Source organism: Penicillium alfredii (assembly GCF_028826965.1).
Source record: "Penicillium alfredii strain IBT 34128 chromosome Unknown utg000005l_segment0_segment0, whole genome shotgun sequence".
NCBI lineage: Eukaryota > Fungi > Ascomycota > Eurotiomycetes > Eurotiales > Aspergillaceae > Penicillium > Penicillium alfredii.
The window spans coordinates 1,766,284-1,779,768 of record NW_026622702.1 but is presented as its reverse complement, the minus strand read 5'-3'; the positions used below and the strand labels follow the sequence as shown (position 1 = coordinate 1,779,768).

General features: G+C 52.1%; 3 protein-coding genes across 3 annotated transcripts; all 3 read right to left on the bottom strand.

The window, feature by feature from the left end:
- Positions 1-664: 664 nt before the first annotated feature.
- NUU61_004079 (uncharacterized protein) lies at positions 665-2,679 on the bottom strand (the record flags this gene model as incomplete). Its single annotated transcript, XM_056654661.1, has 4 exons — positions 665-1,293; positions 1,364-1,992; positions 2,050-2,560; positions 2,673-2,679. 4 exons carry the CDS (start codon positions 2,677-2,679, stop codon positions 665-667), a joined length of 1,776 nt encoding a protein of 591 aa, XP_056512688.1.
- Positions 2,680-4,456: 1,777 nt separating this feature from the next.
- On the bottom strand, positions 4,457-7,372 carry NUU61_004078 (cullin family protein; the record flags this gene model as incomplete). Its single annotated transcript, XM_056654660.1, has 5 exons — positions 4,457-4,517; positions 4,574-4,917; positions 5,000-5,427; positions 5,483-6,563; positions 6,620-7,372. The coding sequence occupies 5 exons, from the start codon at positions 7,370-7,372 to the stop codon at positions 4,457-4,459; spliced, it is 2,667 nt and encodes an 888-aa protein (XP_056512687.1).
- Positions 7,373-8,024: 652 nt separating this feature from the next.
- On the bottom strand, positions 8,025-13,319 carry NUU61_004077 (nuclear pore complex Nup192/Nup205 family protein; the record flags this gene model as incomplete). Its single annotated transcript, XM_056654659.1, has 5 exons — positions 8,025-8,075; positions 8,144-8,415; positions 8,470-8,625; positions 8,687-13,033; positions 13,133-13,319. The coding sequence occupies 5 exons, from the start codon at positions 13,317-13,319 to the stop codon at positions 8,025-8,027; spliced, it is 5,013 nt and encodes a 1,670-aa protein (XP_056512686.1).
- Between the last annotated feature and the right edge of the window lie 166 nt (positions 13,320-13,485).

Genomic DNA, 13,485 nt, shown 5'->3' with positions numbered 1-13,485 from the left:
TATCGATCCTGCAGCTGGTTGCGTACCCTACATCTCTTCTTTTTCTCCGAAAGTAACGGTTGCAATTATGCAAAGAGCAAAGAGGAGTCGGAAGAGAGGGAAACCGGGGGGGATCCTGGTTTGTCTTGTTTCATCCACGTTGGCGAAGGTGGACTTTTAAGAAAGAAAGAAAAGGCCGGGCGTTCAGTTGTGTTGTTGCGATTGTTTCTTTTCCACTTTTGCTGAATTCCGCTGTTACTACAGGGAAAGTATCATGACCCTGGCGCTCAGGTAGGCTAGCAATGAATCCTGTATGAAAAGGCCATGGAAGGCCTGCATATTCTAGCTATGTAACTAGTGACGGTGATTCTTATCTGGCTTATCACCGAGTGCTGCCCTACCTAAGTCACCTAGCACACTTGAAACACTTGGAATCCTCGTAGACATTAGAGCATAAATTAGAGATTTAACCTCGTAGCACTTTACACTAATGAAATGCTTCCATGCAGTCATCAGAAATCTCATTTCCTCTACAGACAAGCACGTCATGAAGGAATATCATTGTCATTATCATCATGGGATTATAATAGAACAAGACCACGCCCAAGGCCGAGGTCAGTGAGAGAGTAAGGGCTATATATAGGAAGTGGATAAGGGTGAGAAGGTAGAAGAGGAGAGAGAGAGTTTAGACAGCCTCAGCAAGACCAGTCAAGAACTCGCTCAGACCAAAGGCACCAGGGTCAGGCACCTTGCCGATCCACTCCTCGACACCACCAACATACACCGAGCGACCCAGGCTGGCCTTCATGGCCTTGGTAGCCTCAGTGCCCTGCTGAGCAGCGGCAGCAGCCACACGCGGGTCGAGGGTCTCGACCAGGGTGTCGGCGAAGGGAACCAGGGCGTCGACCAGGGTGCGGTCACCGGGCTTGGCGGGGGTGTACTTGGCCAGGGACTCGACGGCGTGCTTGACGGCCTTGGCCCACACCTCGGTGGTGGCGGGCACGGTGGAAGCCTGGTCCTGGGCGCGGAGGCCGTGGGCCAGCGCGTTGACGAAGATGGCGTAGATGGCGCCCGAGGTGCCGTCCATGACGTTCTCGATCACCGTCACGATGCGGTTCACCGTCGCGACGGCGTCGTCGTTGAGGCCCGCGGAGGGGTTGTCCAGGAGAGCCTGGATGGCTTCGGCGCCACGCTTGAGACCAATACCGCAGTCGCCGTCACCGACGATCGTGTCGTAGCGGGTCACTTCGGGCTCGGCGCGGATGACGCGCTGCAGACCGGCACTGAGAACCTTCTTGATGACGGCGGGATCCACTGTCATGGCAGGTTAGCGGGGAGTGTTCCATTTTTTAAGGGGCAAACCAAAGAGCAAAGAAAGACATACGCTTAACGTTGCTGGGGTTTTCAGCGGCAAGGCGAGACTCCTGGAGCTTGACCGGGGCATCGATGGTGTGGTTGGCCCAGGTTGAGGTGGGGATGGGAGAAGACCAGCCAACGGCCTCAGAGGGAGCATCTAGGAGTTCCAGCATGGACTTGCCGGCACCCAGGCCTGTGTCAACGATCTTCAGCAGCGAAACGCCGAAGCCGAGACCGTTCAGGCTGGACAGGAAGGTGCCCTGGATGATGCGGACGGGCTTGATCTGGTAGTCGCGCTCGAGCTGGCGGTAGATCTCGTCGGTGATACCCGCCAGTTCCAAGACACTCACGCCACCGAGGTTGTTGAGCAGCAGCACGAACTGGTCCTCGGGCTTGCGCGTGATGTAGGCGCGGTCGGCGTCGCTCTCATCGAGCAGCTGGCGGAGCATGGCCGTGACCAGCGGAGGCAGATCCGCCTTGGCCCGGTGGGATCCAGGCTCGTTGTGAATGCCCATGCCGACTTCGACTTCGCCCATGGGGATCGAGTCCTCGGGTTCGCCACGGCCGGGAACGTGCACACGCTCCAGCGAGGAGCCCAGCGACACCAGGTTTTTGTTGGCCAGCTGCGCCAAGCCGTAAACCTCGTCCAGCGAGCCACTAGAAAACGATTAGTTGGGTGCACCTTATTCAAAAGAGTTGTGAAATACTACTCACCCTGCATCCGCCAAAGCACCAATCATCTTCAGAACCAGAGCACCACCACCGATACCACGGCGACCGACCTTGCCGCTCTTTTGGCGGCCCACGCCGACATCGTCGCCGATGGCAAAGAATTCCGTGCGGATGCCGGCCGCACGGGACTTCTCGGTGGCCATGCCAAAGTTCAGCACGTCACCAGTGTAGTTCATGGGGATAATCAAAACACCGTGGTCGGTGGGCACGCGGTCAATGGCCGCAATGCGGATCTGCTCGGCCGACGGCGAGGCGAAGATAGTTCCACCCACCGAGGCATCGCAGAGACCGGCTCCGACAAAGCCAGCAAAGGCGGGCTCGTGGCCGGAGCCACCACCCGTGACGATCGACACCTTGTTCGGCTTCCGGGAAGCATCTGGACGGCGGAAGACGATCTTGTGCTGCGAGTCCAGGGCCAAGGAGGGGTTTGTGAGAGTGAGCGAGTGCAGCGCCGTCAGAACCAGGTGGTTCGGATCAGAGAAGAAGTGCTTGGCTGGACGGAATTAGCTCAGAACGGTAGTTGGTGTTGTTCCCGAGGAAGAGGAAAGTGGTGGGGGGCGGGGTGTGGCCATCCCCTCGGAGAGTGGAGCGTGGAGCGAACGTACTCTGCATTGTTGATCAAAAGTGGACTTGGGGATATATAACTCCAAGTGTATATATAGAGTCAATGGAGATTCGACGAGCTTGCCAAAAAGCAGATCGAATATTTTTTGAAAGAAAAAAAAAAAAAAGCCGGCCGTTCGGAGTGTATATATATTATATATGCCGGGGTTATTCCAACCGGTTTTTGTGCTCAGAGGGGAATATCACCAATCGGCTGAATCCAAGTTTTTCGCTGAGGCTCTATGCGTCAAAGCTCGGAAATGGGATTGGACTTGCCAGAGAGTCAAGGCGGGGAAAAAGTGGGGGAGAATTGGGAAGAGCCTGGGGGATTGTCAGTTCATCTGCCTAGTAACAAACGTATAATAGAATGGATGGTGCCCACCTGAAAAACAAGGGGAGAAGAGCAGAGGAGCAGAGGTAGAAGAGTAGAGAAGCAAACAATCGGTGCAGACCCCTCCATCTTTATGCTCTCCTCCACCATTCTTTGCCCCTCCATCTTTTTTTTTTTTTTCTTTTCTTCTTTTCCTTTTTCTTCAATTTTTTTCCTGCTCACATGAACCCGATGAGGATCAACTTTCTCCATTCTTTTTGTTCCCATTGGGTCTGACGCGATGATCGGCTTGCCTCCTGCGGGAATCCCGCCAGGGGCACGTTGTGCAGACCAGGTCCTATCGTCCGAATGGAGTCATCTCACCGCCACCTTTTTTTCTTTTTTCTTTGTTTCGCCCGAGTCCACTTGGGATCGAAGTCGGCCGGGAGTGCACGCACCACTTCTTACTTCATTTTGATTTTCAATTGGATTTGGCCATTGAGTTATTTCGACTATTTACTATTTCTATGACAATGATATTTATGATATAATATCATGATATTCATGAATATCTTGCTCTGATCGCTACCCCTTCGTAGGTACTTTTGCAGGACACCCACAATCATCATTTTCCCGTGTTCCACAGGGCGCAATTGCAAGGTAGAAAGGAGGGGGGTACGTGGAGTCAAGGCATCATGGGACCAAAAAAAAAAAAAAAAAGAAAAGAAAAGAAAAGAAAAAAAGGGGGATCTCCATCCGGGCAAGGGGCCAGAAACAATCTAGACGATCCTTCGAATCCGCTGTCAGATCGAATGCTCCACGGGGATGTGGTGTGGGGTGCCAGGGATCGGAAATAGATAGAAATTATAGAGAAATATATATACCTAGGAATTATAGGTATAGAAACTAATCCGTTGAGATCATACTATCAAAATAAGAATATCACGTTAAGCATGCTAGCTCGGCTCTAACTTGACCGCATCGCCTAGAGCGAACACGTAAAATGATCGACTCCATGCCCCCCATCTCCACTCCCCCCACGCTGCTCGTGACCCCTTGCACCATCGGTGGGGCTCTTGTTCTGGGGCATGGGAATGTTCTTTGCTGTTCGATTTCTTTTTCGATTTTCTTGATAGCTGGAATTATTCATCTTTCTTCCAAGGTTATCTAGTACTATCAATTCGTATTACTACTAGGAACTGTCAATTCTTACCATGACTACTTGGCATCCCCAATGCTGGCAAGGATGTTCCCTGACTCGACAATACATGGATATCACACCCAATTCCTTGAATCGTGCATCGCAATTTCTGAAGTGTCATATGAGGCCGCAAATTCAAGGCTCCACGTGTCTGATGCGTTGTTGGGTGGGCCAATAAATCCTGGAATCTCTCTCCATGCCAAGAGCATCTCGTTAAACAGATAGCCCCCCCCCCCATAGTCAATGGTCCTATTACCACGTTGAACCTACATACTCTATGCCACATACTTGTACTGGTTCCCTTCGGCTCGCTCCATGTAGTCCTTCTCAATCAGTCTGTTCCAGAGGTTAGCAACTGGTTCATCAATCATCAAAAAGATAAATTCACATACTTTCCAATCTCCGTCTTGATCTCGGTAGGTTGCAGTGTGCCCCGACTGCGTGTGGCCTCAATCACCTCGGCAATCAATTCGGAGTGTTTGATCACCTTGCGGCTCTTCATAATCCGCACAACGGCTGCCTGCGTCTCGTAGCGTCGGTCCGCCTCGACCCGCTCGTGCGTAATCTTGTTCTCTTCTTTGGTCTCCTTGAGCTGAATCTGGTTGATCTTGATGCGCATCTTCTGGTCGGTGAATCCAGCATTCCACGAGAATTCGTCCGTCGGCGCCACCTCCTTGCCCTTGGGGTCTTTGGTCAATACCCGGTACTTGGCACATGCAAGCGATTGGAGCGTTCGCTTCAATTCCGGATCCGCTGTGATTTTGGTTAGTGACTAAATCGCATATCGTTGGGGTTATATAGCGAGGGGAAACACTTACAGAGTCCCGTTGCCTCCTTGATCTGCGGATAGCGCAGGCTCTCGTCGGGGGGATATCATTGAACAGAAGCAGTACAATCGCCTGGAAGGAACTGACCACCAGCTCCCTGTACCCCTTGGGGAACCACGCCCGCAGCTGACAATGCGCCAATTGGTGCTTCCAGCTGAGTTTCCGGCCCGTGTGCTTATTGTGATAGAACTTCTCAAAGTCGTGAATTGAGGCCGCGAGGTTCGATGGGATGCGCACAGGAACATCGGGGTAGGTCGGCCACGCCGAGGCACCAAGCACACTGACATGCAAATCCACCGGCGGGCGGTACTTCCGATCTCGCTCACGCAGTAGCGAACTATAGGCAGCCATCTCATCACGGGCCACGTCAATGTCCTTGAACATCGACTCGAGGTTGTGGGTGAAGTTGGTTCCGCATTCTACACGAAGACGGGAATTAGAAAAGCAGCAGAATGGAAGAGGACACCAACATACCTTTTTGGAGACGATCCAGCATGTTCTTTTCTGCCACATCACTTGCACTGCGGCCCATCAACAGGCGCCGCGCAAGATCGTTCTTGTAGAATGCCTCAAAGACCGCCTTGCCATGCACAAATCGGAATAGATCGAGCACCTGTTCCAGCTGTCGGTCGATCTCTGCATCCTCATCGGCCAGTTGCTCCAGTTTCGAACTCTGACTTGGCGGTATCCTCCAACCGCCTTTGAGCAGCCGGTCCACATATTTGGCGATCATCTCGCCCGTCTTCGGGTTGTCAGTGCCACCAGTGGATTCCGTCTTTTTGCCAAGATTCATGAAGTGGCCAAAGGCCTCTCGCAGAGTGTGACCCAGCTTCTCATTCCGATCAAACGCATCTCTCCAGATATCATCAAGCTGCCGTTTGAACTGGAGTAGGCGGGGGACCATTTCAACGTCTTCGCCTTCGTCGAATACGATACCCGAGCCCTCCTCGACAATGTAACTGCTGAAGGCATTTTTCAATTGGACACCGCGATATTGTCGCTCAAGCAGACCGTAGAGTTGTTTCAATGCGGTCTTGTTCTCGGCTCGCATCAGACCAAGGATATCTTTTTCGCTCAGGAGGACCGCCTCTTGTTCTGAGACCAGAGTCTGATCTAAGATTTCGGAAAGCTTTTGTTTCGTACTCCGGTTGAGGGAATACAGCCCACACCGTTCCACTTCACGTTCAATTAAACGGTGGCTGTTCTCTGCATATGACGCCAAGGGCCCTGATGCTTGTTCCTGGGCCCATGAGGTCAGGAAGATTTGCGATTGAGCAGAAAACACGGGCTCGAAATCACTCGCGTAGACGTCGAGGCTGTGGAAAAGTTCTATGGAATTCCTGAGCAAAGGCGAGTCGGCCATGATACCAGTTCTGGCCCCCCGGTCAGCAGCAATCAAGTCGCAAGCACCTTGGAGGATCTTGGGTTTGAGGGTTTGGTTGGAGAAGATGTGAGAGCGGAACTGGTTGAGTCCAAGTTCACGGAGATTCGGATATTCTTTGGTATGCATGAGGAACGATTGATCCAAATAGTAGAAAATCCAGCGAACAGTAATCTGTGGCAGGTCAGCTCGCGAAAGAGAACAGTGGCAAGAAAGGGCCTGTCTCATACTAGTCTTGTATTCCACGCAGTCCACGCCTCAATCACTGCCCGCAATGTATCAACGTCGGTCCCACCGCCGGCCCTTGTCACGAGATTTGGGCGAAGTTTCCCAGCCACGTGCTCTTTGCATCGGTCTTGGAGTTTCTTCGCCAGCGCAGGCGCCTGTCCTTGACGACACGCATTTTCGGATCCTTTGTATAATTCTTCTAGAGAGGTTTCCGGTTCCCTGCCCTCGAAAACGGCCGTCAAAGCCGCATCGAGCTTCGACCAGACCTTCTCAAAGTATGGCTCGTGGGTGGATCGCGCTCCGGACCGAAGGTTCTTGACGACGAGTTTCTTCGAGCCCACGACGGGACTGTACTGAGTGGATTGGTTCTGGACTTGGCGAACACCGGCCTTGAATGGTTTGGGTTTGACCGAAGAAGCAGCCTCCGATCCCGGCACGCTCCGACCAAACGCGGCTTTGTTCTTGGGTGGCGAGCCGGAGAAGTTGTACATCTTGCTGGGCGGGACTGGTTGAGAGGCTGTCGAGGACGAGTGCGAGGGAGAAGGCGAGTGCGAGAAGCGGGACCGCTTGTTGGACGAGGAAGAGTTCTGCCACGAAGTGCGGTGGTCGTGATGGTTGCTGTTGTTGACCAGTAGCTCCGAAAGCGTCCTTTGCGACGGCTGCGACGACTCCCCTTGATCAGAAAGCTTCCTTTTGCCGATCGACTGGCGCTTACCGCTCCTCTGCTCGGTGTCGCCGCTCAAGTGCTGCTGCATCTACCCGGTTCAGCCCGACACCGGGAAATGCCCACGGGTGGAGGAAATTTATTAGCAAAGAAGAGCGTGGTGACTCGAGATCAAAGATGGAGCATGTCCGGGTCGAAGGGGAATTCCGGGGGTTCTGCGGGATTCGGGGAGATGCTGAGGGGAATTGATGTGCTCCCCTTCGAAGTCGGGCTCCGCACGGCGATAAGATAGAGCTCGGGACTCGGCGTGATTTGCGTGGAAATTCCGATTTATGCTTGTAAAGTGTTAATATGCGTTTGGTATTTACGTTTTTATTAATATTCTTATTTCGAATATTTATGTCTATTTTGCAAGTTCAGCCTAAATTTTGGTTGTGGTTCATGTATGCCCGGGGTCGCGAGTTATCGGGAAAGATATGTCTTTTATTTCTCGGCGGCATGAGCACCGAGTTTGTTGACACTGGACAATAGTCTGATTGAGACTAGCGTTGAGAATCTTCAGTTGGATTTATTTGTTTCATACATGCCAACCCTGCGAGATGCAAAGGAATTTAATCATAAAATGCGATTAAGAGATCAACCGCAAAGAACCGCCGACACTCCGCATCGTTTATGGTACACGCCATTCCGCCCTACATTTGGCCATGCGCAGTGTGAACTGTACCTCTATCTCCACAATCATTTCAAGAGAACAAAGCTGGTCGACCGGTCTGCTGAACTTCCTGGTCCTCAAACTGCACAAGAGTCAGTAATCCACTGTTCTCAGGTTGTATCATCCATACGATTAGTCGGTAGAACGAACCTCGAGGAAATCAGTGGCGGCAACCAGCGCCATAAACGATTTAACCAATTCACAAAGAGTTGCATGGTGGTCAGGGGTGGAGCTTCCCCCGATTTTGGCAAACCGCTTGAAGATCCCCACCATACATGGCCGGTTTTCGGCCATAAAGACCCGGGTCTGCTCTTTGATTTGCTCGTTGTGGATCCCTCGGGAGAAGACAGCAGAAACAATGACTCGGATGACCGAGAGAAGAAGGTCGTAGTATTTGCGCAGCGCATCAGGGTTGTCGATATCTGATAAGGTCAGCAAGACAGTCTGGCTAGAGTGGTGAACATAAAGTGACGAACCGATGCCAATGTCGGGATCCGCTGCAAACAACTGCGACTCACGAACGGCCTCGAAAAGACCCGACTTGAGAACATAGGTGGCACCACTCTTCGTCTGAGAGAGTTGCTGCAGCAAAGACAGAAGCGACTCGTAATATGCTAGCAGCACAGGTGTGTCTGACCGGAGTATGGATTAGCAACAAATAATGGCTTTTTTTTTGGGCGTACCAAAACTTACCACTTCCCTGAGAACCCCGCAGCTCAAGCGGTAGAGTTCGAATGGCGTCCAGGAAAAGAGTCAAATAGTTGGATTGCGAGACCAGCCCCGCGAGAATGCAGTCTGCCCGGCTGTCCAGAATTGCCAGACAGTTCAGGAGGAGAAGGGCGGAGGCACGGCATGCCTCCTGGCCAGTATATGCATCATCGCAAATAGTCTCAATCAGACCGGGCCCGGCCGTCTTGATGATTTGTTGGCTGTGGTGCCGCAAACTCGCGTGAGTCGAATCAGACGACGTAATGCGGGTTATGTACTGAGAAGAGATGCTGTAAAGGATTTCTCTCAGGGACACATTCCCTGTTGCCAAGCCAATGCCTCGAATGCAGATCTGGAAGAGTTGGTGGAGCTTTTCATCAATGACATCTCCACTGCGGGAAGCAAGTGTTTTAGAGATGTCGGATACAATCCGGTTGATCAATGTTTCAGCCAACCGTGCCAATTCGAGGGCTTCTGGTAAGTCGCCCTCAATCGCAGTCTCGAGCTTCGGAAGAATCATTTGGATGGTGTGAGAGATGAAAGTCGGTCGACTCCCGTCATCCATTGCGGAACAGGTGATAATTGTGGTGATGAGCTCCGTCCAGGACCGAAGGGCGAGGTAACGATTGTGCTGAATCTGGCGGCTCTGGTTGGTTGCAAGAACGAACAACTTCAGACTTTCTGCCTCGGCCAGGAATTGCTCCTCGTCCTGGGGGCGTGGAGGGCCACTGGCCAGCAATTCTGCTTTCCGAACTTGGATCAACTCCTCCATCTCAGCAATGTTGTAAAGGACCAACGAATCCTCTTCTTGTTTGGCGCAAACCTCAAAAGCGATCTGGTCAAGCAAGGAGAGCGCAGGGGGGTTGAATTCCCGTCCAACATCAAGATCGGCAAAATCAAAGAGGTCAAACACGGTTGGATTGGGAACGGTTTCGCCATTGTCCAAGACTGAGTTCCCAAGCAGAGTCGACAAAATCCCTGCTTGGAGGGTCGGTGATCCGACCTTGGCGGCCGAACGAATCTCGGTCGCCGCATATGCGAACAAATGACTTCGGTAGAGAAGGAACTCAGCCAGAGCAGAAGTGGCATCAGAGAGCCAAAATTCATCTGAAACGACCGGATAGCCATTCCAGGTTGTGTTTGGCCCGACAATGGGCTGGACAGCGAACATGTTGAGAAGGAAGCCCTGGGCACGCATCTCGCCAAGTGTGAAATAAGTGGCAAGTTTCGATGACCACAAATGTCTCAGGACTTCGAATGCCATACGTTTGAGGTGCACCATCCATGATGTAATGCTCCCATCCAAGTCGTCAGGGTAAGTTTGCAGGAAGCCAATGATAGCATGCAACAGTGACATTTGGTTTGCGAGCAGGCCCTCCGACGACACATCAAGCATATTGCCCACGCAGCCAAAACCAAGAAGGAGATGAGCTACAGTCGGGCGATCTGTAATCATCGCGAGGCAGCTGTTCAAGAGAGCAAGAAGACTTTCTCTAATGACGTAGCCGGCTGATTGCGAGCCGAACTCCAGTTCCCTCGGGTCAGGCTCCATCTGGGATACAAGTGGACGCGATACACTATCAACTTCCACTTCGGTAGCCAGAACCTCCACAATTTTGTTCGAAGATTGCCACTTGAGAAGTTCAGGCGACGACATCTTGTTGAGCTTTCTGGAGCTTGTGAGCTTCTCCAGCAAGGCCATGGAGGTGACGGTAAGCTGCTCATGCCCAGTGCCACAATAGAGACACAGTGCGGGGATGAGACCCAGGTTGTTCAGCACGCTGTCTTCCAACGAGGCGAGGGATGAGTTTGCCACGGTGGTTCTATTTCCCCCAGCTTGGGACTTGATCAAAGACCGCACAATGTGGAAATATGTCGATTGAAGGTCCATGATGAGGTTCATCACTTCGATGCTTCGGAGCAAGGTAGAGACCAGGACCGAGTCGGATGATGCCTGAGCAACCTCCGAGATATCTTGGTGGGCTGTTGCAAACAGGGCTCTGAGGACATCTTCATTGAAAAGCCACTCCACAACTCGAGCGAATGGATGAAGGCGAACATAAGTGACCAGGGTCGATGTTTTGGCAGGATCCGAAGCGACTGTGGGCGAGCTCAGAACAGAGACCAAGTCTTCATTGAAAGATTTCAAACCCTCTACAACAAAATGCAGACAGTTGTAAGTTAGTAACCGGGATTGATAGTCGTTGAGGTCCTGGATTTTCCGCGAAAACGCGTGCCCCAAGATAAAATCAGTGTAGGGCTCAATTCCTGGCATGCGATATGTTCCACCCAGAGACTCTGGGAAAGGCAGCGACAGGGGATCAGTGGCCAAATCGGAGGCGGGAGTGATTAGTGAGTTGACAAGGACAACGAACGCATTCGTTTGGTCGAAACTCTCGCCAATCTTTTGCAATGCTTGCTGCGCGTGCCACACTGGAGGATTGGAGACCAGTGGCACTTTACCGATTCCCGAAGCACCCATAGATCCACCTGATAGCCATTGGTCAACCGAGAGCCACATTTCGTTTCCGTGCACGGATGTCCTGTCGGTCATCAATGCTGCTAGTGTGGAGAACGTAGTTGCTCTGAGATGGGACGGGATCGGGCCACTGCACAACGTCAACAAAATGTTGACGATATTGAATGATTCGTTTTGCAGCAACCACTCCCGTATGGTTCTACTCTGTTTACACAGGTGACCCATCAGCCGGAGATAGCATGTCAACATCACCGGGCTTTCTGGCTCGCTCATGTCCACCGGCTCCGGCTTGCGGGCGCGCAACATCCCTTGCGAGGTAGTACTACTGGAAGGCTTCTCAGTGACTCGAGATGCATAAAGTCGCAGTTCGGCAAACATCTGCGTCCAGTTCATCGTCGTAGATCGCTTGAACTTCGAGGCCATGAACTTGTCTTCTTCTGACAAGAACCTGTGCACCGCAGTCGCATTTTCTTCACCCTCGGAGATGGAGCACAGCATCTCACAAAAGGCACTCACTCGAGGAACAGTCTGCCGTTTTGACGCCCACTGGAGGAAGCCGTAGAGGTTACCATCAGGGTCGGCCCAGAATTCCTGAGCAGCATCTCGTCGATGTTCAAAAGCAAATGAAATGACCATCAGAAGAGATTCGAGATGGGTTCGTGCCTCTACCAAGCCCCGATGAAGGCTAGATGTCAGGCCATCCCTGAGGGCAGTGATCTGATCCAATCTTTGGGTGTCTTCCTCTGACTTCAGCATCCGCACTGCGTCGGGCATGTTTGCGATACATGATTCCACAAAGGCTTCGAAGTTTTCCATCAACAGCTCTTTCATGTACCCAGAGCAAGGTTCAGACTCAGGCAACGATACGACGCTCTCTCGCAATAAAAGTGCCACCAGCTCGCTGCGTGCCGGGTCAGCCCATTCTTCATTGTTGACGCCAGAGCAGATTGCAAGCATAAAGTCAAGAGCGCCATCGTCGAGGGCAGTCATAAACATCTTCGTACGCTCTTCCGCTTCCTTTTCAGGATCCACTCCTGGACCAGGAGATGACGGGCCAACGTCAAAATACCACCCACTGTAGACTGCCAACCATAGCGCAATGATGGCAGCATGAAAGTTGGGCAGCTTCCAACCTTGACCATCTTTGGATGTAGTGATGATCGAGTCTAGGCTTCGAGCCTCCTTGTGGGAGCCTGAACCCTCTGGAGAGCCGTGTTGCACGAAGGACGCAATTGTGACCGGAATGTAGTGGATCAGAAGCCCATCAAATCGCTCCAAATTTTTCAACTGATTCATCAAGATACGAAAGTCCTCGGTGCTCGTGTATGTCCCTTTGAACAAGTAAAACAGAATGGCCCCCAGAGACTCATGTTGCTGCTGCAAGCTGCGACGCTGGTATTCAATGGCCTCCATGATATCACGGTCTTCTCCTTGACCAACTATTGACGCTTTCTGTACTTGATCTCCAAGAAGAGACAGCCATTTTTCAATATCGGCCATGGAATCCATGCCTTTCCTTGCGAACAGCGATGCGTTTCGCAATGGGCTGTCCTTGATTTCCAAGACATGGGCCAGCGTTTCTTGCATAATAACCTGTGTCGTTTCGCGCTCCACCTCTGAGGATTCCCGGAAAATAAGGCGCAAGCATTCCAGAAGGAAGTGTCGGCGCTCATGGAATCGCATAATGGCTGTGATGACAGGAGGCCGATCCAGTACGTGCGAGTCGTCTTGGGCGCCCAAGAACATCACGGCCGCTTGTAGTTCATCGATGTTCAGCGCATCGGCGACTTGAAGTGTCCCCTGCTGAAAGTCTTCATTGACCGAGTATTCAACTTCCGCGACGGTTATCTTCCCTAGATTGTTGCAGCCCATGTTAGCAGCTGCTTACGGCTTCAGATCAACTGCGACAGCCGAGTTGGCAGCCAGAAGAATTAAGACAAATAGTCACCCACCTGAAAGAACTGCCTGGCGACTGGCATTGTTTTTCGTGGGCTTGTCAAGGAGTTTTCGGAAGTCGTGAATATGCGTCTCCAATTCAACACAGAGACGTTCGATATTGAGAAACGAGGAGTCCGAAAGTGCAGAGAGGTCCTGATACAGGCCACGAAGGCCAGCCAGGTTATCCTGAAGCTCTGCCATGGCGGCGGGGGAGGATGAGAAGGGAAGCTTGGAGCTCTGTTTGTTGCAAAGGCGGAACGCGATCAAAAATCCGGGCGGTCGGCCTCTTGGCGCTGAATACTGCCGCTCCACAGTTAAAACAAGTGACGGCTTCGCCAGGTTTGTTGATAGACATCTCGTGCTGGTT